At 34.9% G+C, this 27,541-nt stretch overlaps 1 protein-coding gene across 3 annotated transcripts; it reads left to right on the forward strand.

Annotated features, from left to right (window-relative positions):
- Positions 1–26,950, forward strand: LOC118185462 (transient receptor potential cation channel subfamily A member 1-like). Of its 3 annotated transcripts, none has more exons than XM_035355313.2 (5): positions 2–155; positions 5,375–5,541; positions 7,472–7,625; positions 20,522–20,769; positions 26,255–26,950. In XM_035355313.2, the coding sequence occupies exons 3-5, from the start codon at positions 7,526–7,528 to the stop codon at positions 26,789–26,791; spliced, it is 885 nt and encodes a 294-aa protein (XP_035211204.2). In that variant the 5' UTR covers positions 2–155; positions 5,375–5,541; positions 7,472–7,525; the 3' UTR covers positions 26,792–26,950. The 3 variants fall into 3 exon arrangements, with proteins under 3 accessions (XP_035211206.2, XP_035211204.2, XP_035211205.2); XM_035355314.2 differs by lacking the exon at positions 2–155 and adding an exon at positions 1,287–1,694; XM_035355315.2 differs by lacking the exon at positions 5,375–5,541 and having other exon boundaries at positions 1–155.
- Positions 26,951–27,541: the final 591 nt, after the last annotated feature.

Consider the following 27,541-nt stretch of genomic DNA (forward strand, 5'->3'; position numbering starts at 1 on the left):
TAACCTTAGTATATTAAAGAACCTTGCGAAATATGTTACAGCAACGCGGAACATTAACCACAATTTATATGTGCCTCTCTTTGTTGTAAATGTATTTAATTGTGTCGTCAATAAAATATAGAGAAAATGATAAAAGGCGAGAATGCGTCTGACAGGTAAGTGAGATTTCTTTATATTTTGATTTGAATTCATTTTTAGCGACAAAGAATGTATATGCGTATTTACAATTGGTATCGAAAGCCTCGAAGAGGTGTTTGGTGTTCGACGTCGACAAACTTTACAGGCACAATGGCAGGCTTAAGTTTCATCTACGAATGCGATCCAAAACTGTCAGCAGCATCTGAAAACTTGTCAGAGCGTTAAGCTAATCTTTGGAATATGGTAACAGGTAGTTTAACAGTGTACATGGATAAAGTCAAGAGTGTGCGCAATGCCGTTTTTATGAAATTCTGGGATTTTTTTAAGTGAAAATAGGTCGACGTGTATATGGTTACCGTGTATGTGCAATTCTTAAAAACTCGGCTAGCAGTTTGCGATTCTGCACTTTCTCCCAATTTCGCACCTAATGATGATTAAGCACTTTTGTTCCATAAAAGTTCTAGCATAAGCGTAATTCGGCAAGCAGATTGTTGGAAAAAAATTTTGTTTAAAAAAAAACCCTTTACTTCGTGAAAACGAAATGGCGTCCAAACAAAAACTAGCAGGTTGCTGTAGCAGGGTTGGTCGCCAAAAAATCGCCAAGTTACCATAATCCAAAGATTAACCGAGCGTTATATTGAATGATTGAAAAACGTGAATTCTTTACATGTGTGTAATTCTTATTTCTGTACTGTTAGAGAAGTACCGAGCTTTAATTTCGTTGGAAACCTATTTCAAAGTTCTGAGATAAAATATATTTCCACGTTGTATCGACGTAAATCAAATCAGTGTTCCGTCAAGTAAATTAATATATGAATTATTTATTTTGCATAAAAAAATTTACGAAAATCCCAGTTGAAATTATAGCGAAACGCTTTGTCAAAAAACGAATCTCATATGTAATTTGATTTTGTACCGTGTTCCTTAATATCCTGTAACCCTCGCGATTCGCAACGAAATGTTTCAGATTTTAACGGTTGCCCCAAAGGCTTTGTTAAGGTATTTTATATTCTTACTGAGCTTGCATGTTACCAGTTTGACTGCCACGTTCTCTCTTGCTAAACTTTTTTTTTGGGGGGGGGGGTCGTTGTAGCTTTATGATTAATCATCTTTTTTTTTTTTTTTTTTTTTTTTTTTTTTTTTTGTACGCCACAAACAATTCAACAGCAAAATCATTAAATTTATAAAAAGCCTTTATATTAGCATATGTTCAGAATTCCCGATGCTATATTAAGTGTTGGCATGACCTATTATTATTATTTTTTTTCCCAGTCTCACTAATAGTAAAGTTCAGGGTAAAATCCTAGTATACGGCGCAGCCTTGGCGCGATTTTGAAAATTATCGCCAACACCAAAAATAACCCAAAGAACGTCTGTATATACTATGCACTATATACCATCACTATATATATAGTATATACTATGTACAACTATATATATTCTTTGAATGACCCATTTACTACTCATCGTATATGTCGAGTTTTTACTGCTCATCATAAAGTAGCCAAATCCCGTGTGCACCAGATACTAGGATTAAATCAAGTTCAGTTTGCTAGGTAAGATGATTTACAAAACATATCTTTGCCTTTTTATTATTTTAACTTTCTGTATCTTAACTGTATTTATTAAATATCATTTCCCTTATGCTGCCTAAAATTCAGTTCACAGGAAAATCACAAAATACTTAAATACAGCATATGTTTACAATTCCCGATAGAGTGTTAAAGATTGTCGTACATATTTCTATATTTGCTATATTTTTTCTGTAAAAACTAGTCATATTATGAAAAGGAGAAAGTGTATAATGATTTCAGTTACTGCAATTAGTGTCATATTTCATAATAATATTCCACATTTCTAATTAGACATCTCATGATTTTGATACATAAGTATTTTATTTCCGGCCGAAGCGGAAGATTGCTTTCATAGAGCCGAGTTTGTAAACTAGACCCGAAAGATAAATATTTTACATTAATGAAATACTAATTCAAACTTGTAACTATCATCAACGTCAATTTAATTTCTTTGGTTGGTTCAGTTTTTATGTAATAGGTGATAAAATGCTCTGTCTAAAACATAACAACTAATTTATTTACTAGTTATTGATATAAAAAAATCCATACAATATTCTTTTGTCGCTAATTCTTAGGGCTGGTGACTACCTTACAAAACATTTTAACTCCTAGTCTCGTTACAGTTCCAATTCTAGTAATCCTACCTTGAAGAAGCAGGCAAAGTACAGTGCCCTCTACAGGCGTTTTGCAACAGCATTTCTTCGGAATGGCAACAGTCTTCTCGCTGGAAATATAAAGGTTTTTTTTTAACAGTGTTGCGACTGCTCATCTTGAAATCGTTGAGTTTCTTAATCGAAAACTCGCTGATGATTTACAAAAAATCCAATAAATAATAAAACAAATTCGAAATTAAAAATTCGGGATTCCTTTGTGCCCATATTCGGGGGGGGAGGCCTACGTTATTGAAGGTTAAATGGCTTGTCGTTTTCTCACAATGCGAAAAACATACATACATATATGCGCATACAATTTTCATTATTAACTTCTTTAAACATAATAGAGGAAGATAATATTTGGTGGCAACATCTCAAAAATCGATATGCTGTTGATAATCAACCGACCCCAAATCCCATTTCGAAAAATAGCCCCGTTTGGGCTAGAAATGATTATTTTATTTAAAAATTACTTTGGATAGCATTTTGACAATTTCTAATTTCTGCTCGATTTGTACATTGCATATCATAATACTGTAGTATTAAGGAACAACAGAGTAAAGCATTTTTTGGAATGAAATTTCATTTCTGGAATAATTTCATTACAGCTTTCAAAGATGCTGAAAATGTGTTTTGAATTGTTTACTGTGTTGCATTGTGACATATAAGAATGCCTTCCTTTAGATTATTTAGCAATGTACAAGAAATTGAGATATCTTGATCTTTGATATTCATTCTTAACTTCCACCTAATCTTTGGGAAATCACAGGTTTTCTTATTAATCAACTTGTGTGGTTCCAGCCTCTTATCAAATAGCTAAATGTGGAGGAAGCTAGTTAGCAGCTAAGCAAATAATCGCTTCAGATCAGGAATGGATATGTAAACTCAAGAAGGGTTAATTACCCTTTATTTCTCAATATAAGAAGTAAACAGACAACCCTTTTCCCAGGGCACACAGCAAAGCCTCCACTTGGGCTTGAACTCAAAATAAGAACTAATGGTTAATTGCAAAGATTTAGCCGAAGCTATCAAAATTCTAAGCAATTGGCTCCTAAATATCGCATAAGCTAACGAAGCTAACAAGGGCTTGTAATATGGCCTAGCGTAGTAACAGCTCAGAGAGACTTGGCCAAAAGGCAAACAATGCGCGCTAGTCAGAAATTCTGAAACTTTCTCTCGAAGACAGTGGAGCTTCGACTTAAATACCTTGTCTTACTCATTTGCATTAAACGCAATTCTAAAAGCACATTCTAGTAGAAAATTCTAAGCCGAAATTAGAACGGACAGGAAAGTAGCTTTAACGAAAATTCACTGTTAGAAACTGAGGATAAACCTTATAAACTTTTGAGTTGGAGCAGAAGTTGCGTTTCTGAACTTTCATACATTTACGCGTATTTATATTTCTCGATGTTGCAGGTTGATATCTCTATCTGAATTTCTTGTATATTACTAAATATTTCAAACGAAAACTTTCTTGCTACCATGAATGGTAACTATCATATACACTTTTTCCCAGTTAAGACGTGCATAATGTATCATTACTTAAATGCATATAAATTTTAATTAATACAGTCAAAAGTCGTTAATCCGGACTCATCGGGACTTCGGCGATTCCGGATTATAGATCATCAGTTTAAATCTGGTAAGATTGCAAGCAGAAATTACAAAATTAAAAATATGAAACCGTAATTTATGAAATAAAGAACAATTATGATCTAAAGGGTATCAAAATTCGCAAAAAGAAAAAGCTTAATATTTATTTGTTTACTTTATTAAACATTTCTTTCAATGTAAGTTGTTTAAGTTTTGCTTCGTTTCATGTGATAATACTTTCTCTTTAATTCTATTAAACAGACATAATTCCTTGTTCAGTTACAAAGTTCCGCTGTTCAAGTCCTATAATTGCTGTGTCGAGAACACCGACTAATTTGTCAAGACTAATTTGTCAATCGAAATTTTTTCGTTTTCAATAACCTGTGTCACTTTCTTTGCTATCAGAAGCGAATTATAATGACGAGGAACTTGTTTTAAATCATATCAAAGACAGAGCATATCGAGATGAAATACTACATTTGGTAAGGAATTATAAGCCAAATAAAATGAAAACATCTGCGCTGAAGATAAGGATAGTGCTGACAGATCAACTTCCAATTCATTATGTGCCCACGGCGGCGGCGTTCCCCCCGCCGAGCAGCCATGAAATTGATAAACAAATTTCGGATTTCAAAACATACTTTCGCTTTAGATCCTTTACATATTAACAAATATATATCGGAAATTCTATTTGATATAATCGAAAGTTTAAGCTTACTTTTATAAAATTGCTCTTACAGTCTGCAAAAAATAATAAGCCGGATCCAATTCAAAAATTAAGGAACAACGCAATCATCAACATTAACTGAAATAGATAATTAGATAATTTTAGCTTATACGTCCATTATACATAAAACGCGCACGCGAAAACGTATTCTGCACTTGCGCACACTCATATGCGCAGTCGTAAAATGTCTTATGCGCATGTGTAGAAAGTTTTTAGTTTTCAGGTCCGGATTATAGATCATTCCGAATTATGGGTGTCCGAATTAACGACTTTTGACTGTATTCATTGTTATTATGCTTTTACTTATTTATACGTCTTCAATCCCACACTTTCAGTTAATCATAATGCAGTTTTTTGGTATTAATTTTTTGCTTCTTTTTAGTTCGGGAAGAATATTTAATATAAGCAAATTATTCTCAAATATAAGCAAATCGATTCTACAGGCTGACGCGGAAGAAAAACTTTCGTTCTATCCGCATGTATATTAATGTTGAAAGAAGTAATAGTGATTAGCCAGAAACAAAACCCCTCATTCTTCTGGAATTTCTAAAATTTCTTTAAAAGAATGCCGCATACTTTCAGAGTTTACTTCTCTTTATTGCACTACATGAAGAGTAAACTTGATGTAATACGAAAAACAAAATTATGTTCGTGTTAAAACATTTTTTTTTTTTTTTTTTCTTTTGCAGGATATAAGAAATCTCGTTGACGCAGTGAAGCTAGCTTTGAAGAATGGTGATACTAGCACTATTAAAAGATATTTAAGTCGAGGTTACCATTTGCATTATATCTTCCCTCTGGCAAAAAAAGGGTCTCATTGGATTATCTGTTCGTGCTCTATTCTTACGAGTGAATGGTATTTTACCACTTAATTTTATGTGATTTGTACATTTAGGTTTAGTGTTTAATGATCGTAAAAGCACCATTAAAATTAAATTATATTTTTTGCTTTCAATTAAGAACAGCGGTTTATTTATTAAAATTTTGCTAAGCTTTATTTATTTTGTCTCCTTGTTGATGTCCAGTAAAAATATTCCTTGAATACAAGGTAATTTTTACTATTTCAGTCCTATCCCTGCGTGAGAATATGTCCTTCAGGGCTATGTATTAGGGCAGATCAAAAAGTAAATGGCACTTCCAAGTTGTGGCCATTTATTTAATTGTCAATACAAAAGCAACACGGCTATGACAGCATACAATGTCAGTTCACTTTTCCACATAGTTTCCAAGACACTCTAAGCATTTCTCCGAACGGACAACTAACTTTTGGATTCCTGAGGCATAGAAATCTTCCCCAGTGCTATGTAACCACACGGACACAGCTGCTTTCATCACCTCATCGTTTCGGAATCATTGTCCACCGAGAAGCTTTTCAAGCTTACCGAAAACGTGAAAGTCGCATGGCGCCAAATTGGGACTGTATGGAGGATCTTGTCATACCTCCCACTTGAATTGCTGCAGCAGGTGGCACGTTTGGCGAGTCTTGTGAGGTGTTGCGTGATTTTCGGTAAGCATATTGGTGGACAACGTTTCCGAAATGATGAGGAGGTAAAAGCAGCTATGTCTGTGTGGTTACATAGTGCTAGAGGAGATTTTTTATGCATCCGGAATTGTAAAGTTGGTTGTCCGTTCAAAGAAATGTTTAGAGTGTCTTGGGAACTTATATGGAAAATTGAACTTACATTGTATGCTGCCATAGCCGTTTTTGCTTTTGTATTGACAATTTAATGAACAGTCATAACTTGGAAGTGCTTGATCTGCCCTCGTAGCTTTAAAGATTCTATAATCTTTAAAGCAAATTCTATAATCTTTAAATATACGTTCAGTGTTTTTTCTTGAAACAATCTTTTCCATTCAACGGCATTGTTAGAAAAAGAAAACATTCAAATATTTATTGTCAGATTTTACTTTAAAAAAATTGAAACTCGAGAGTGAACAAATTTAATTTCTGCTTCATTAATTAAATAACTTTTCTATCCTTTTCGTGCATTATTGATATGGAATAAGCTTCTTCTTAGCGGTAAAGAAATCTATCTACATTCTTTAGAGTCAAAATGAAACTAACCGTTTTTGTCTTTTGTGGGTATTTATTTTGCAAGACACTGTATTTATCCACATGACACTTTATTATATACAACACACATCATCAAACTGTACATAAAAGCGTACAAGTACACATGTACAACTCCAACTATCCACGATAACACTTGCTTCACGCACTCCGCGGTGCTTAGTGCGGCTTGGCGCCCGCCAGTTCTAAGTTCGATTAGGGTCAAATTCTCGTACACCACGGTGCATCATACAACAATATGTCATGGTTTCAGAACTTATAGATCTACAGACATTTAAAGTATTATGAAAATATTCCATAAATTGATTTTGTGTTAAAAGAAACACAATGCTGGGTAAAAAATTAAAATTTCTCTCTGTCAAGTTGGTTTCTGCTTTCTATTTGAGAGGAAAGAGAACTTTTTGCCATTTTATTGACTAACTTTAAGCTTAGGAATTAATTGTTTTAAGAGTTTTACACGTTTCTAATAAATGTTCCTTATTAATTTTTATATTCAACATTAAAAAAAATCATAAACATATTTTGTAGTGTATATTTTTTCTTCGTAGCTTGTTTTTGTGATTTGATAGGTATGTAGAAGAGACATACTGAGATTCTAGTAATTCTTAAACATTGCTCTTTGATAAGAACGTCTTTAAAATATTATTAAATTATATAGGAATTGATATTTACCTTATTTCTAGAACTTAACATTTTAAATAATTCTAAATTTCAGAAGACTATCTATCTTGTGGTAATCAATGGATAAATCCTAAGGAGTCCTTAGGGAATGTTGGCCGAATTGCTTCTAGAAAAGGGAGCTGACCTTGCCAGCAGAGATACATTCGAGCGAACAGCTCTGCATATTGCTTGTGAAGGAAAATCTTTAGGTAATGTTAAAAATATTATGAATACATTTTCATATTTTTCCTCATTTATGTAGCTAAATAACTTGTTCTTTGGAAGAGATATTAACGTACCGAACATTTAATGAAGATAATAGTAAATGAATTGTTAAAGAAATTTCTGAACTTTTACACTATTTTATTATACTTGCATCAAAAGAAAATTAAAATTTAATTAATATTATTATGATTACTATTATGACAATTCTAACATAATGCATTTAATTATGTCATTACGTGTGTACGGGCTCATAATTTATTGAATGGTCACTGGTCTGATGATACCTTGATAAAATTTATTTTCCCAAATGGAACTCTACCATTCTGAAACTTTACACTAATGATTGTATTCTACTCTTCAAATTATCAAAAGTTAATTACGGTATTCATGGTTAAAGGATTGTAGTCCTTTTTATGAATGAAGAAGTCGATTTTCAATTCCCCTCCCTAAGAAAAGAATCATATTACTATTAATAATATTTAGTGCATATACGCTAAATTAAATTAGTTTTCTTCCCTCTGTTATTTTCTTAAAATACTTGTATCACAACACAGATTGGTATAAATTATGACGAAATTTTAGTAAATGAAATTCCGCGATTTCATAATACTTATAGTTTTCATCAATAATATAAAGTATATAAATTTCATAACGTTCATAATATTCATTCATTACCGTAAATTTTGTGCTTTGGTCTATAAATCTCTTTTCTGTCATAATGAATTATTCATGATCGTGAATCAAATAGGCATTTTGATCTTGGTATTTTTATCATGTTTCGTTTATAATTTCCGTCTTTGGGATTTTAAAAGGACAACTTAGTCTCATAGTAGTGTTTTCATATCAGCCTCTGAAAAATGATGTTCACGATTGGAATCATTCCCTGAAAGTATTCTGTTTCCTCGAGGATTGCATGCCTCTATTCTTCTATTAGATTTGGTTTGGTTTAGTTCAGTGGTTCTCAACCAGCGGTAAGCAAGAGAAAAATAGGTGGTTTGCAAAGAAACAAAGTACACACTGCTGGCCGTGGAAATTGCAATACCATGAAGGAAAACAAATACAAGAAATCTGTTGTGTACACCACGACTTCCTTCTACGGAATATTAAATTGCACGCAACTGTCTTGCTTTTCATTTAAACATATTGAATTAACAGTTAACGAATTTTGAATTAAATCTACTTCGTGGATAGAGGATAAACATGAATAGACAGCGCACAATGATTTTAAAGTTCACTATATTTATTTACCATAGCGACACTTCGGCACTAGGTTAACTTAACAGTATTACATCTCATTCATTTTATAACTCAGAGAGCACACTACAGGGGAATTTCTAACTTTAGAGTGCGATATCAGATTATTTGATCAACGTTGGAAAAGGTTTTAATTAGCATTCACTTGATCAGCTTCATTTATTAAATCTGGAGCCATCAGAAAGAGCTTGAGAATAACCTATTTTATAACGAAACGGTCTGTATAACTTTTATGTTGAGAAACAATTTCTATTTCCGAAATGTTACATATCCTCTAAAATTGGTTGACTTGTAAAATTGGTGACTAAAATTGGTTGAACACTAAAATAACCTTGTCATCATCTCTATCGCCTGAACATTGACTTTATTTTGACACTGAATCTTTCCTCATAAATCTGTTTACGGATATTAATTTTTGGCAAAGTCACTAGGAAAAGTGGTAGATTGGTTTCTTCTCCATATCTTCTTCTTTAAAGATGTCAGAATGTCATAATTGTTTTTCCTACAATTGAAAAGCTATATCTTCAGTATATATGTATGAAGAAAGGTTTCTTAAGAAAAACCTTTGGGATTTTCCTTCTGGTAGATCAAAGCATTTGTACTTTTTACAACACTTTTAAAAAAGCGTAAAATCTACATAAACACCGATAAAGTCTCGTGATCTGCAATATCACGTACGCTGAGCAGAAGAAGAAGTTCTTTATTCAAATTTCACGTTTCATCCATTCGCACAGTGCCAGCTGCTTGGGTTTTAAAAGGCAATGCGTTTCGAATCAATCAGATTGAAAGTTTATGTGCAATGTCTCCTTCTTTAGTCGAGCGTGCGTTACTGGTCAAATTCTTTTACTTCAACCAGTGCAACGCATCAGCCGCTCTTCGTGCTTTTAGAATGCACAAAAAAATGCGTAAAGGTAACGGTCCTGTGTCAGTTAATGGGCTAAAAGCAATGGTTGCGAACGTTTGAGAAAACAGGCTCTCTGAAGGTTCAGTCAGGCAGAGAACGAAAACCTGTACCACAGGATACAATCGAAGCAGTTGCCACAGCGATTGTCGACAAAAGACCAGACAATATCGTTGCCACCTCTAGCGCTCGTGGAGTAGCTCGGAATATGGATATGCCTTACAGTATGGTATGGAAAATCTTACGAAAGATTATCAACTTCTATCCGTACAAGATCAGCCGTGTACAGGAGTTACTGTACCCCGACCATGATAAGCGATTAAATTTTGCTCTCACCTTTCTTGCCAGAATGGAGGTGGATGATGCTTGGCCGTCGAAAATCTTATGGGTAGACGAGGCCTACTTTTACCTGAATGGAACTGTGAATACCCAGAACTGCCGAATATGGGATGACAAACCACCACATGCAGTCACAGCAATTCCCTTACATTCACCAAAGGTAACTGTTTGGTGTGGGTTCACAGCGGAATTTCTCGTAGGTCCATTCTTCTATGAGAACATTACCCCGACAGGACCGGAAACCTGTTCTGTTACCGGAGAGAAATATCGCCACATGTTGAACAGCTTTGTCATTCCAGCACTTCGGCAAAGACAATGCCCGGGGAAAATCATTTTCATGCAAGATGGAGCCCCTCCACATGTTGCTGTACGGGTGCAACAGATGCTACGACAGAAATTCACAACAGAGAGAGTCATTAGTCGCTACTTTCCAACTGCATGGCCACCTCGGTCACCTGATCTTACCCCATGCAACTTCTGGCTATGGGGTTACCTTAAGTCCAAGGTGTATCAAAGAGTGGTCTAGGACCTGGCTACGTTGAAAGATAACATATCACGAACTGTACGGGAGATTCCTGCAGACCTGTTACTTTCTGCTGTTGTGCGTACTGTGCATAGAATGCAATATGTGGTCCACAACAACGGCAGCCACATTGAACCTCGTTTGAATTCAAAATAAAAGGTAATTTCCGTATTGATTTGCATTTGTTAACACACTATTTTCTATTACACCGCGCCAAATATTTCCCTAGCGGTGACTTTTGGAACTTTTTTTTTTTTTTTTCGCGGAATCCTTCGCCCGTCTTGTTTAATCTTCCTACAAAATGTGGCATCATTTTCGCAAATAGATCGCGCTACAGAACACTGTTAGTACTGTCAGTTTAATTATGGCCACCCGGTACTTGTATCGCAACACAGTTTAGTATAAATTACGACAAAATTTTAGTAAATGAAGCTCTGTGATTTCATAAAATTCATAGATTTAAAAATAATATAAAGTATATAAATTTCATAAAATTCATTCATTACACTAAATTTTGTGCTTCAGTCAATAAATCTCTTTTCTGTCATAATGAATTTTTCATCATAGTGAATCAAATAAGCATTTTTAATATTACTTTATTATTATTTTATTTTAAATTAGGTATTAAATTACTGAGCAATTAGAACAATATATTCTAGATATTACTAATGTAACTAACTACTTAATGTCATTTCTGTGTGATTGAAAATTCATGTTAATGCATGTATTTAGTAAATATGTGAAAATACTCCACATCAGTAATATTCTCAGAGTATTTAGTGTTATATGACATCAATACATGGCAAATCACATTCAAGAAAACAGTCAATATATCCAGTTGCGTTGTGTAAAAAGAAAACAATGTAAACCCAGTAAGATAGGATATTGGTCCAGTGTAAAATAATTACAAAGCTAGTTAAGTAAAATCAAACTAACGTTTATTTAGGGTGATAAAGAGAGAGAATACAAGTTGCAGTTTACATTGGTGGTGACCGATCATTTAAATATCTGAAGAAACAACAGAAAAGGATAACATACCCTTCTTTAACATATATAAATTTACACAGTTCATGTTTTGGGATCCATCATACAATTTTTGTTGGATTACTTGATACAGGCGAACGGCGACTGTGAACAATTTGGTCTCATGGAAAACTTGGAAAATTATATGTAAGAAGAAGAAAAAGTTAAGTTGATTAAATTTAACAAAGGCTATTGTTTCGGAGGCCAGGATTTCCTCCTATTGCTACTTCCATCCTGTAGGATACAGGTTTTCCCTCTACAGGCCATCATTGAAAGCGTAATTTGGCAAGAATTATAAATGTAGTAAGCCTGTCTTCGAAGCAGGTTATTTTACGTTGCTACGTCTACGATGCAGCTGCCCTCCAAGCTGCTCGGCAAAATTGACATCTTTTTATTTTTCTTGTGCTTCGAAGGTCTCATGAAATTTCTTTTCTCCGTCTTTCTCCTCCGAAAAACATTTCGCAGCCACTTTAACAGCTAGAGCATTTTGTGAAAATTTGGTGAAGGTGATAACGAGGAAGCCAAACCCAGCAACCAAAGCAGAAAAATCCTCACGGGAAGGGGTTTCCTGACTACCAAAAGAGCCAGTAAGTGCAGTTCATCCATTCGGCCTCCAAGGCCACTCTGATGGGTCAACAACTCTCTGCAGTCGAAAATAGGGGGGGGCATTAGCCTCGTATCGAGGCGCAACTCAACCATGTAGAGCTTCCTATACAACGATTATTTCCCCCTCCTCAAAAATTCGCTGTAGAACCTTTCCCTACTAGAGATGTCACAGCAACCGGGGTTCTGTTTAAGTAAAACTCCAGATGGTGTAAACATCCAACACATCATCCGACATGTGTTTTTTCGCTTGGGCGAAAGAATTTCGGGGAGCAGTAATCCTCCAATAAGGGATTCTGAGAAAGAATTCCAAGCCGATGGTTGGGATGAGAAAATTTTCAGAACCAGTGAATAGTTATTCAACACAAACAAATTTGGGCATTAAAAATTAAACTATTACATAACAATATAACTCATTAAAAATGTCAGCACTATATAAATTGTTTCTTCAGCAGCATTTTAAGTATATACACTCATTAACCAGATTGATCTTCAATTACTACTGATTTACCTTACCACCAGTCAGAAAATATATATTCGACAACTTTAATAGGAAGAGGGGTTAAAATTTAAGTTACCTTAATTTTAAAAAAAAAAAAATAATAAATTAACACACTAAAAGTGCAGCAAACAAAACTTTAAAAAAATTAATTAAAGTTAAAAGTTAAACAACCTTAAAAGTCGAAACAAAACTACAAAACCCAAGTAAACTTAAGTCCCTAAACTCAAATTAAAAACTAAACAACTTCAACTTGAGCATACTTTTAAAGCAACCAAACTTAAATTTAAAGTTTACAAAAGTTACAGTTTAAACTCACAACCAACTTTAAATAACTAAAGGAAAAAAAAAAAAAAAAAAAAAATTAAGAACTTCAATTACAGATCCAAACTGAAATAGTAAGCAAAACTTAAATTTGAAAATTATAAAAATTAATACATAACATGTGCTTATAGTTCAAGTCGCTGGCTACGATGGTGGAAATATTTCGTGGTAAGATCAAATCCAGAGTGTTGTCACTCAGTCCATTTTTGGGTGGAATTTAAATTACCTAAATTAAACACGTTGCTAGGAAGACAGGGAAACACAGACAGTTATAAGTTAACATCCACGGTCTCTGCTTTCTTTAATGAGCCAGGAGTGTTAAACTCTTTTCATAATCTTCGTTACGTCTTCTCTTATGAAATTTTCTTCGACCTCATGTATTAACACCTACAGTCCAGAATTCTAAGCAGGTTTCCCATATCATTTAGTATACTGTGAAGTGTATGTGAATTAACTTTTCGATATACGTATCCATGTTTTTGCTGTAATTGTTTATTCTGATGTCAGAATATAACTGAGTATGGAATTTTTAGTTTTGGAGTGCAATATTGGATTATTTTATCAACGTCAAAAAAGGTTTTAATTAGCAATCACTTGATTAGCTTCAATTTTTGATTCTGGGGCCATCAGAAAGAGCTTGGGCATAAACTATTTTATAACGAAACGGTCTGCTTAACCTTTATGTTGAGGAACTCTTTCTATTACCGAAGTTTTACATATCCTCTAAAATTGTTTCACTTCTTGGCAGTTGTACATTATGACGACTCATCTTATTTTACGCTATTTGGAGGTTTCGTGATTTTCACTACAACGTGTGCAGAGTGGTTCATGGTTGTAGCAACTCTCAGTTGTAAAAAAAAAAAAACCTTGTCAGCGTCTCTATCGGTTAAACATTGACCTTTATTTTCACACTGAGTCTTTCCTCGTGAATTTTTTACTGGAAATTAATTTTTGGCAAATCACTGGCAAAATTGGTAGATTATTTTCTTCTCCATATATTCTTCTTTACAGCCTGATGAGCAACAGGTTGTCATATTATTTTTCCTAAAATTGGAAAGATATGTCTTCAGTATGTATGTATGAAGGAAGGTTTCTTTAGACAACCACTAGGTCCTTCCTTTCTGGCAGAGGGAAGCAATTGTAGTTCAGTTATGAAGACAGAAGCCAATCGCTTGTATAAGATGGGTTGCTTGAGACTGAGCTTCATTTATTCTTATATCAATTCTCCAGTATGGTCTACAGTTAGATTGTAATACTGTATTTTTGTCGTCAATTTCTTGAACTTCTTCCAGTGGTATCCAAAGTCTTTAATAATAATTGGGGGAACGTTTTGTTTCTTTTGTTTCTTCTCCAGAATTTCAGTAGTTTTATAACTGTTCGGAATTTTTTTTTTTTTTTTTTTTTTTTTGTAACAGTAGCGTCTGCCATTGACTCATCAACAATCAGGTTTCAGTCGCACATCAGGAAGGATGTGGACAGACTTAATCAGGCTGTTGAAGATAGTGCTGGTATCGAGAATGAGAAACTGCATGGTTGAATGATAAAACCTGATTAGAAACGTAGAACTAGATTCAATGCATTATTTTTTTTACTTCTTGACATAAATAACTCTTGAGGCATGTATTCTGATTTAGTTTGATAGTTTATACTCATGTATTATATGCAGCTGCTGTTTTAAATACAGAAAGGTAAATACAGAAATTAAAATCGAGAATATAACGGGATATTGCCAATTAAAATTGAAAGTTTGAATATTTGTTATCTTAGTATATGTATTTAATCCTTGCTTTGTTGAGAAACGGCAGCTTCTACAACCACTAAATTTTTAATGCCCGTACTTCTCCATCTGAAAATGGACACCTCAAAGCCCGAATTTTTAATTTCGAATTTCCTTTTATTTATTTGATATTTTATGCGAATTTAATGAATCTTTGATTAACATTAATCTTTGATCTAAGATTTAAAAGCAGTGTATTACTATTCCTAGAAGCGAACGAATTTGTTTTTTGTAAAGATTTAAAAAAAAAAAAAGGTGAATCAGAGGCCGATGATAATTAAGTAGAGGCTATATTAAAAGATGGAATTTCACGCCCACATGGCAAAGCACGTTTCAACATATCACACGAGAACAACTACAACTGTTGCCAGATCAACCTAAGCAAAAGTATAAAACAGTTACGGTTAAAATACAGGACATTAAAACAAGAACGGGGAGTGCGTGTGATTATTCTCAACACCCTCCCTTAATCACGTATTATTTTACATTTATCTCTTAAATAGCATAATCTTGGTTTAGGCAGGCATTTTGTAAACAAATCAGCTAACTGATTTTCACTAGAAACATATACGAGATTTATATCGTACAATTTTACAATATCCCTAATATACTTTAATTTAATATCCAAATGTTTTAGCCTAGCACAATACTCCTAAAATTTCTTTAGATACATTATAAAATACAGTTAGGTCTTGAATAGCTTTTGCTAAAGCCAAAATTTCTGCCTCAGTAGAGGACAGAGCAATAGATGTTTGCTTTTTAACAGACCAAGTTACAGGACAATCATTAAAGAAAATAATAAACCCTGAAATAGATTTTCTATCATTTGTATCTGACCCCCAATCAGCATCAACATAAACATTTAACACAATATCAACACTATTAGATTTACAAAATAATAATTTCAATTCAGATGTCCCTTTTAAATATCGAAGAATTTGCTTCAGACCAGCCCAAGCACTGTTAGTGGGTTGTTCTTGTATCTGACTCAGACAGTTCACAGAAAACAGAATATCAGGACGAGTTGTCATAGACAGATACAGCAAAGCACCTACAAGTTCACGATAAGGGCCATGAAATCTTTCACCATTCACAAAATTTGATGAAGTTGACTTAGGCACTAGAGGAGTATCAGATGGCTTACAATCTAACATTCTAAATCTATTTAACAATTTTTCAACATAAGATTTTTGGCCTAAAGTAAGTTTGTTCTGTGAATATTCAAAACTTATTCCAAGAAATTCATTTGCAACTTCAGCCTTGGACATCTCAAATTCATTTCTAAGTAATTCAATCACAATTTTTACCTCTGAATCATTAGAACCAGCAATTAGCAAGTCATCCACATACAGCACAATAAATATTTCACTCTGTTTAGTTCTTCTTACAAAAGTACATGCTTCACAGTTAAGTTGTTGGAAGTTAAATTCTTTTGAACAGTGATAGCCAGCACAAGTCGAAGTGATGATGTACTAATTACAGGAGCATAGGTCTCAAAGTAATCATACCTGGCTTCTGTTCAAAGTCACGAGCAACCAATCTAGCTTTGTAAACAGTGTTTCATTTGATGCGCAACACCCATTTACAGGATATTGGCTTTTCATCCTTTGGCAAGTTGACTAACTCCCACACTTTATTTTTATTAAGAGAAGCTATTTCCTCATCCATGGCTTTCCTCCATAGGACTTGCTCTTCTGTTGGCAATGATGTTATATCCTCATATGTTACTGTATCAACAGTTGCCACATTAGCTTCATACACAAAGTAATCATTCAACTTTACAGGTAATTTTATATTTCTTCTTTGCTTAGTAATTTCTTCATGACTTTCTTCAAGATTTCTGGATTCTACATCACTTGAATCATATACTACTTCATCTTTAGCAGGATCTTTACTTTCTATGGAAAAATCATCTTGAACTGAGATACATTTCTTTTTCTCTTCATTAAACAACACATTTCGAGAAACCACAACATGATTTGTGACTGGGTCCAGTAAACGATAACCCATGGTAGAGTATCCAATAAAAATCATCTTTTTTGATTTTGGATCCAATTTCTTTCTTAAGTTATCAGGAACTCTCATGTATCAGATCCAAACACCTTAATAATATTCAAATCAGGCGGCTTCCCATATTTAAGCTTATAAGGTACATTTTCAACAGTCTGATTTGGAATTCTATTCTTAAGATATGCAGCTGTCTGTACAGCATAGCCCCAGAAGGATTTAGAAAGCTTTGCTTCACATATTAGAGCACGGGCCTTCTCTAAAAGATATCTGTTGGCTCTCTCAGCCACACCATTTAAAGGAGGTGAATATGGAGGAGCAGGATCTATCATAACACCATTTTTCTTGCAATAACGAGCTAGTTCACCAGACACGTATTCCTTGGCATTATCACACCGAATTTTGTAGACATCAGGATTCTGCTTTAGGAACAATTTAAACACTTCATTTATGTCACTCTTGTGCTTTAAGAGATGCACTTCAGTAAATCTAGAAAAATCGTCTATGATTGTAGCAAAATACTTTTCACCTTCCCTAGTGGGTGGATCAATGGGACCACATATGTCAGTGTGTACCATTCTCATCGGCACATGCTCTCTGCTTCTAGGACCTTTGTTCATAGGAGTGTTCGAATGTTTTGCTAATATGCACTCTTCACAAAAGCTTGAAGGTGACTCAGATACTGGCAAACCCATTTCTTTTAATATTTTATCAGATGAGTGCCCCATGCGCCTGTGCCATAATTCTGCACTATGATTTGCAATGTATGTTGAAGTTTTAACAGGTTCAAATTGACTCGCATACTGTCCTTTCTCATTGAGTTTAGCAAACTTAAATTTTTCTTTCCTCTTTTCAATAACAGCTACATCATTCTTAAAATTTACACTGTAACCTGCTTTTTGAATATTCTTCACAGATATTAATTGACCATTCAACTCAGGCACATATAACACATCTTTAAGTAATATTTCTCTTCCACTTAATGTTCCAGGTACTGTATCAATACCTTCTACCTTTAAAACTTCATTTTTTGAAGCACATGCAACAGTTCCAGAAAAAGGTTTAATTTCTTCAAACCACTCACCTTTATTACACATGTGTGTAGATGCTCCAGAATCCAGAATGAAATTTCCAACAGGCTCACCTACCATGAATGTTACTGCAGCCGATTCTCTATAATCTGATTTATACTTAAATCTACAATCCTTCCTGTAATGCCCTGGGCGTCCACATCCAAAACAAACTAATTTTTTCTTGCAAAGCCTGGCAATATGACCTTTACTTTTACATTTGTGGCAGATGATATCACGCTTATCAGCGCTAAAAGTTACGTTATTACTTGAGCCAGAAATACGAGAATCGCAAGAATTTCTCTCACCTTGCAATTCTTCAGCATTCAAGAGCCTTTGCATAACAAAGTCCAGCGTAAGCATTTCATTTGGCTGGTTCTCAATTGTCGATTTAATAATGTCGTACTCAGAAGGTAGCGACATCAACAAATAAATAATCACATCCATATCTTTGACTTCAGCATCCTAAAGCCACAGTTCATTTACGATAGCCAACAGTTCGTTTATATGTGACTGCATACTGCAATCTCGGCGTTTCTTCAGTGTTGATAATTTCTTTCGTACTAATATCTGACTAACTGCACTCACCTTATGGTATTTATTCTTTAAACTGCTCCAAATTTCACATGCAGAAGATTCACTTGACATGGTCTCCAATATGGCATCATCTAGAAGGGTTAGCAGCAATGCGTAAGCCTTTTTGCATCTTTGATTTCAGCAACTTTCGTTTCATCCGCTTCAACGTCTAAATATTTATCATGTTCTTTGGCTGCAAACACAGCTTCTACACGGCACTTAAACAGAGAAAAGGTTTTACCGTTAAACGGCTCAACACAATACAATGTTCTCATCACGTGCTGCCATTTCAAATTTCACTTAACGCGCGATTCCGTTCTAAACAAATAAGTTCCACAAAACAAATATAAATGCTTTGTCTCTAGCGTGTTCAATATCAGAACCACGCTCTGCTGTAAAGATTTAAAAAAAAAAGGTGAATCAGAGGCCGATGATAATTAAGTAGAGGCTTTAAGCAAAAGTATAAAACAGTTACGGTTAAAATACAGGACATTAAAACAAGAACGGGGAGTGCGTGTGATTATTCTCAACATTTTTAGAATTTGAAAAGAAGTAAAAAACTCGAATAAACTTTGTGATTTTAAAGGTAGGTGTTGCTATTGCCTAAAATAAAATGGTTTTTATTTTCCACGCTCAGGTCTCTTTCCATTCGTCAAAGCGTAAGGTATTTAATTTTTTTTTTTTTTTCAAATTTAATTTAACCGTTATTCGGTAACAACTAAGCAACTTAAAAGCAATAATTGAAGTTCTATACTTTTTTAATTAACTGTTTTATACGGATAGTTATTTTAAAATTTAGACATAAAAAATACGTCTGTTTTGACACATATAAAGGCACACCCTTTGATCTCTTTTGAAACAAGTATTAAAAAATATCAAGTCGGCTATTTTCTACTTTTCAAAAATAACATACTGCACTTCAGTTTGAGTAGAGGGGATGTTTTGCTTCTATATTTGCTTCACGTGATTCTGCCATGTTATGACATCATTTATACATAACGCTATTTCTCAAATAGTTATTTTAAGTATTTATTTAAGTTTGCTAGAGAAATACTCTAAATTTTATAAATATTAATTCTTTCCTGTTTTTTAAAGAGCAGTATTGCATTTTCTATTCATTCCATTTTATTAGTCTAAAAACAGCAGGTTTTAAAAACTGATTAGAGGTTAAGGCTATTTGCGATGAAATCTACTGTCTGAAATGGGAAAAGTTTAAAAAAAAAAAAAAAAAAATTACAGAGTGAGAAAATTGTTTTTTTTTTTTTTTTTTTTTTTTTTTTTTCCCCATTTTATAAACTTACATTCATTTTTCTCAGCATTTCTTTTTAAAAGCTGATTGTCTTATTTTTATAGTGAAATGTAATATTATATTCTTTGATAAGACATCGTAATTATAGTTAGGTAAGATAGGCAAAGCAGATTTCACCATGGGGCAAAATAGTATCATAATGCTTCTTTAGCGGAAATGGAGGGAATGTAACAAGGTAATTAATTGTCCATGTTAGGCTAAGAAAACATACATAAATTTATTTATCAGAAATTATGTACATAAATATGAACATAAAATTAGAAAAAATATATATTATTGTAAGGTTATAAATAGTCCCCACTAAATGAAATGAAAATCTAAATGATATTTTGTGAGAAGTGTGATTCTTATGCAATTAACTCAGCAACCCAGTTACGAGAAGTAGAAAACGTTTATAGCGGGTATGTTGTATATATCAGCTAAAATCTACATACCAATATATACTAAGGATAACCTATCTGGTTTTTCTTCTAACAAACATTAAGTGTATGATTTCTATATGAATGTATAAGTGATAGTTTCTGTTCCAGAATTCCATCAATTCAGATAACTGAGAAAATATTTCTGAGTACTTTTATATTGCTGCATGAATCAGATTACCATTTGTTAAAAATATCGATAATTATTTTTTTGCTTTCAAATTTAGTGTATTCTTAAAACTGTATTATTTTTCAGAAATGATAAAGCTCCTAGCTGAGAGATCGATGCCATACATTTTTGACATCCGTGATGCAAAAGGCCATATTCCTTTAGACATTGCTTGTCTATATCATTGCCCAGAAGCTGTTCGGATTCTCTTGGCACAAGGCAAGAGTGTATTTGGAAAAGGTGACCGACAGGTTTTAATAAGTACTCTAAATAACAGCAAAGCATACAAGTATGCTATTCCAATGATATCTCTGCTTTTAGACGCTGGTGCAAACGTAAGTAGCGAAATCAAATCAGTATTTTAAGTGATAAATGTTTAGTATTAATTTTCAAGCAATATATGTCTTTGCTCAGATATACCTAACCAATTCAAATTTCCGAATTGATGTATAAATTTAATGAATTCAAAGTACCTATACGTTATTTTTACGCTATGGAATTAATTATTTGTCAAGATTAACGCATAATTCTAGTTTTCTGGAACTCATTTCAGCAGCCAATGAATTCTGTTTTCAGGAGAAAGCGTTGAAACTAATGAAGCAAATTTCAAGTGCTAAATATTATTTATTTTGATGAAACTATGCTTACCAAACATTTAAAAAAAAAGCTTTTTAGGAAACTTTCTACAGATCAAAGAATGCACAGAAACATTACAATATTATAATGGAAACTCTGAGAATATTTCTGTTATTACATTCTGATATCTATTTGTCTATCTTCTGATGTGACAGCTCAATTACATGTAGGAAACACACAGGAAAAGGGTAAAATGAACCCTTTTATTAACTCTTTAAAATTTACAATGCGTAGACTTCACACTGACACATTACATCTCACTCAGGCGATATCTCAAATAATAAGAACTAAACTAAATATTTGAAGATATTAACAAGTAGTAGAACTACAGGGCTCAGATAATCATATTACCTGAAATTGGATCGAAATCTAGTGGCAGCATAGCTGTTATGCCACATTAACCAGCAATTAATGCAAAATAACGCTACATAGATACAGCGCTTGCCCACGGTCTGTAATTTTCCCTTCTAGAACTTAATACTTATAAATTTGAATTACATCACGCGCGTTACCGAATTTAAATATTCGGGCATTAACAGAGGATTGAAGGCTTATAAAGAAAGTAAACTTAAAATTTAATTGGTTATTTAAAATAAATATAAATCCCTACAGTAGCCTCTGCCAGAATTTAGCAGACTTTGATGAAGGTTCTCAAAGACCTGATGCAAAGTGTTGAATTTTACACCTAACAGGCCCTGATCCCGTTTACACGCAAGTATTAAACTTTAACTTAAATACAACACAAATTTTAATTTCTTTTCCTAATTTCTTCCGCCGTACTTGCCTCATTAGGGCCTTCAGTCTTACTATGAATACATGTTTCTATCCAACAACAAATAGCACTTTATTTTCACAATAAATTAACCCTTTTATTGAGTTTCTAACCATCTTTTGTATTTACGGTAGCGTTCTTTAGTTTTCCGAATATTACGGGTAATGTACTCATAATACATTCGTGCTTTTATTTAAATTTAAATCACCTTCACCCACAAAGTGTGGTGAAACATTATGGAAACGCAAGTACTATATGTCAAAGTGAACAACCGCTCCACCTAAATGCACATAAACTTGTTAGCACATAGCAACCATTAGATAGACACACTCTAAATCCAATTCTTAATTCTATATGAGCTAGCAAAAATGAACATTAACTAGAGTATAGATGGAGAGCCCTGCAGAACACTACATTTTTTCTTAAACACATGCAAGCTTTTGCTCAAGATAAATCCTTGAATACATTACAATATGAGGCTTTAGCACTAAATACTCATTATACATTCACGTTTGTGAAAATTGCAACACCATGAAGGACTTACGCGAGTGAGCTGAAATTTTCAGGAAATGCAAAGTAGCGCATGATATGCAAATGATTAGAATTGCAAATCCGTAGCGCATGCGTATGCTGAGCAGCGCCCTCTGAACAGCTGATGGATCCGAATAAATAGACGGCTGTAGCGAGGCGTGTATGGTTATCGGTGGTTATCTGCTAGTGGTAAACGTTAACTCAATCTGTACTTATGCCTCGTCGACGAAAGAGAGCGAGATTTGAACAATTTACAGAGTTTGAACGAGGGAGAATCATCGGCCTTCGTGAAGCTGGATTGTCGTATCGTGCAGTAGCCTCTCGTGTGCAGCGTAACAGCAGCACAGTGATGCGTGTTTGGAAGCAGTGGACGGACGAGTGTCGGACAACTCGGAAATCCGGGAGTGGACCCCGAAATGTGACGTCAGCTCGCGATGATAGACACCTGGTCCGCATGGCGCGGACGGACCGTACAGCTTCCTCTAGACAATTGGCAGCACTATGGTCAATAGCTACAGGTGTTTCATTGTGTGCTTCATCAATTCGTAGACGTCTGCTGCAGTGTGGACTGCGTGCACGGACTCCTTTATACAGGATCCCCCTAACGCATGACCATCGCCGCCTGCGGCTACAATGGGCCAATCAGCATAGAGACTGGCGTGCTGATTGGCAGCATGTCGTGTTTTCTGACGAATCCCGCTTTAATTTGTGGTACCATGATACCACCGGCATAGCAGACGCTATGCCGGTGAACGCCACCTTCCGGAGTGCATTATCGAACGCCACAGTGGACGAACACCCGGAGTTATGGTCTGGGGCGTCATAGCATATCATAGACGATCTCAATTGCTACGAATTGTGGGCAATCTGAACAGCAACCGGTATATCCGTGAAGTTCTACAGCCCGAAGCTGTTCCCTTCCTTCAAAGCTTGCCAGGCGCTGTATTTCAACAGGACAATGCCCGCCCTCGTACTGCTCGGATTGTTAAATCCTTCTTTGCAGCGCAGCAGGTACAGCTTCTTCCTTGGCCTGCGTGTTCCCCGGATATGTCGCCAATTGAACATGTGTGGGATGTCATTGGTCGGCGTCTTGCTCTTGATCCTCGTCCTGTTGCGTCTGCAGACGAACTTTGGGTACGCGTACAAACTATATGGAATGCTCTTCCTCAGTCAGACATTCAAACTTTGTTTGACTCCATGCCACGTCGTGTAGCAGCACTTATTGCGGCGCGTGGTGGCCACACAAAATACTGATTCTGATGTCTTGTTCTTGTTTGTTTGCTTTGAACATTTAATCATTTATTTGTACCACTACCACTCAACTGTGTATTAAATTGCATTCAATTATGACGATTCCTTCTTGGTGTTGCAATTTTCACAAACGTGAGTGTATATGCTCTTTGAGTTGTGAGCTTTTACCACAACAGAGAATAAAATGAAAATTTTGCTTGAATCCATTTCTCGCCAAACGTGCGAAACTAAAATCAAATTTTCATTAAGCTGCTTGTATCAACCCAGAACTTTTGGCGGTTTAACACAAATACTAACTACTTGGACTTTCCATTAACATTGCATTTTTAGAATACAATATTGCTTTGTGTTTTTGCCAAATAAAACTAAAATAACTTTAGCTGTCAACCGAGGCAAATTGACTTCGTAAATTCGTATTTGAAAATTTTCATATAACTTTACAAAACAGAAAATATTTATTGAAAAGTTCACTTATCTTTGTTTTCCTTTGCTTGATAAACTGCCATCCTTTTGCTACAAAAGTCTTTCCAGATCACATTGTTGTTCACACGATGCGATCTTCAATCTCTGCTTTCTGCTTCTGCTGGTTATGATAATATTGTCTAAGTACACTGCTCGACATTGAAAATGCAACACCAAGAAGGAGTGGTCAGAAATTTATGCAAATTTTAGAGTAGAGGCATGTCGCTGAGTTATGCGAACGATGTAAAATGCGCAGCTCTCCAACACACGTGAAGTAAGATATAAGGGAATGAGCGTGCAAAATGGTCAATATTCGTGTCATTACTTCTGCCAGACGAATTATCGAAGAAAGTTGGTTTTTGTCAAGGAGGATACGTGTAAGAGGAGAGAATGCCAGGCCGCTGTCAACGAAGGCACTTCCAGCAGATAGACGATTTTACGAGGGGTATGGTGATTGGACTGAGAAGGGCGGTTTGGTCCTTACGTCAAATCATAGCTGATATCCACATCAATGCGAGCACGGTGCATGGGCTATGGCGAACATGGATGGAACCAGGAAATGTGGGAAGAAAGAGGGGTGCAGGGGCAGCCAGAGTGACGTCAGCACGCGTGGATCGACGCATCCGCCGACAAGCTGAGGCGGTCCCGCAAGTCACTTGTACTGCGATTCTGCAGCATGTGCAAGATACCCTGCATGTTCCCGTGTCGAACAGAACCATTTTCCGTTGATTGGTTGCACGTGGCCTGCACTCACGCCGTCTGTTAAGAAGACTGCCATTGACCCCACAACATAGACTCCAACGTCTAAAATGGTGCCGGTCTGGAGCGATGTGGATGACAGAATGGCAAAACGTCGTGTTCTCAGATGAGTCACGCTTCTGTTTATCCAGTGATAGTCGCCGCATACGTGTGTGGAGTCGACGTGGAGACAGATCTAATCCGGCAGTAATTGTGGAACGTACCACCGCGTGACGATGTGGCATAGTGGTTTTGGGCGCTATTGCCTACAGTTCCAGATCACCTCTAGTTCATATTCAGGGTGCTATGACGGCCCAACGATACTTGGATAATGTACTGTGGCCAGTGGCAATCCCCTACCTTCAGATGCTGCCTAATGCAATTTTTCAGCAGGATAACTCCCGACACGCAGTGCTGGCATCTGCCAACATGCTCTGCAAGGTATACTGATGCTTCCCTGGCCACCGTATTCTCCTGACCTGTCACCAATCGAAAATGTGTGGGATGTGATTGGACGCTGTTTGCAGACTCTGCCCCTGCCTCGTTCAAAAGACGAACTGTGGCAAATGGTTGAAAGGGAATGGAGAGCCATCCCTCTGGACACCATCCGCACTCTTATTGACTCTATGCCTAGACATCTTTCTTTGTGCATTGCTGTCCGCGGTGGTCCTACATCGTACTGAGCTGATGCCATTCTCGCTCTGTATTCTATCATTTTGAAATAAAGATCGCTTATTGCTGCTTGCTGTCTCTGTCTTTTTTCCAAATTTTTTCACTTTCTGACCACTCTTTCTTGGTGTTACATTTTCAGTGTCGAGCAGCATACATACAGAATTTTTATTATTTAATATATTTAAAAATAGTGCATAGCGATAATGACGGCAGCAATTTGAAAAGTGATTCGGATAAAATGTGGTGTTAATGAAAATAAATAAATATGCAGAGTATCAGTTTCCTCCTTAATAGAATTTCACCTAATTTTAAATTTTAATCAGATTAGCTTTTTTATTCGTCTCTGCTAATAACATTCATTTCATCAAGTATTGTTTACTTAATCATCTTCTCTGCAGTTTATTTATTTTCTAAACTTTTGAAATTGGCGAGACTTGTCATTCGAAAATTAGTTATCGATTTTCCCAGCCTGTCTCTTTCTCTCTCTATGTATACATCAGAATGGATTTGTCCATGTTCTTTATGATGAATACCGGCAATGTTTCCTCAGTAATTTATTTTAATGAATAGATGGCATTCTTTCGGAACACTCTTCTTCACTGAATTTCGATAGATTGCTCATGAGTAAGACTTTATTGGGATCAGAATTATTTATTTATTATTTTATGCTTCATTAACTTTTTGTGATAATTTATTTAACTATTTTTATTCTAATATTTTAATTTACATTATATTTTAATGTCCAATTTCTTCCTCAGATTGACGCTGCCGACGAATCTGGGAGAACACCAATGGTAACTGCTTTAAGACGCGAACTGGTAGGTGCAGCAAATTCCACTGCAGATCAAAATCATTTGTATACAGATATTTCCATGCTTTTGATAGACCGAGGATGTGATGTTAATATTCCTTGGTTGATGGGTGAAACTGCTCTGCATATTGCTGCTCAAATAAACCACGAAACTTTAGTTAGAAAACTTCTTATTTCTGGAAGTCACATTGACAGACGTGATGGGTTTGGGCCCCCATTGTACTACACGTGTAAAAATGGAAAACAGACAATAGTTCATTTACTCAGAATTTGCGGTGCTAATTTATGGGCCGAAGATTGGGAACATCACTTCGAATTCTGGAGATGGAGGGAAGAATTAAATGAGAAAAACCATCAGCTATTAAATTATGTTTTTAGTGAATCGAAGAAGTGTCTTACCTTACAGAACCTTTGCAATGCAGCTATTAGAAATATAGGAAAATATTCCACTGAACTCGGATTACCATCATTGCTGGTTAAATGACTACTATTTCTAGACTGATGGAAATATGTAGTGTAATTTATGGATATGTACTTAAAATTGAAGTTTATAAGTTTGCAATTGATATGTGATTTCTAATTATGATTAAATGTCTGAGGTATAAAATGTAATAAAATAGAAAAAATATATATTTATACGTTATATATTTTACGAGTCTGTTATTTAATTTACTGTTTGGCATTGAAAATGTATTTGTTATTCCTTTCAGGAAATACTGTTGTATGTTTATAACAACACAAAGAAGCTATAATAATAAGATGTACATAATCTATGTTTAGAAGAAAAAAACTTTGCTCAAATGAAAATGTATATATAAATTTTCAAAACAATAACAAGACTATCAAACTCATTATTAGTTAAAATTACAAGCAGAAAAATAAATGTTAATAATACTGAAACAAACAGGTATCAGCGCAATTCGCACACATTAGCAGAACAAGTTTCGAAGCTTTAAATAGCCTCTCGTGCTTATTCTTCTCTGCATTACAATCTCTAAAATACCATGAGGCTCTTATGTTATAAAATAATTCCATCAAAAATTAAATCATCCTTTTTTCGTAGAATTATATTCGAATCTACTGCAATAACAAAACCAAGACCTAATTATTTTTCTCTGTTACACAGACAACTGTACCAAAGAGTAAGGAGTTCATTCTGGGTGATAAGATTCCTCGCATTTCATTATTCTCCAGCACTGATTTGTCTATCTACTCTGTCTTGTCTATCTACTGT

The sequence above is a fragment of the Stegodyphus dumicola genome, chromosome 4 (assembly GCF_044657685.1).
Source record: "Stegodyphus dumicola isolate Sdum_Otavi_A_Nest chromosome 4, ASM4465768v1".
Lineage (NCBI taxonomy): Eukaryota > Metazoa > Arthropoda > Arachnida > Araneae > Eresidae > Stegodyphus > Stegodyphus dumicola.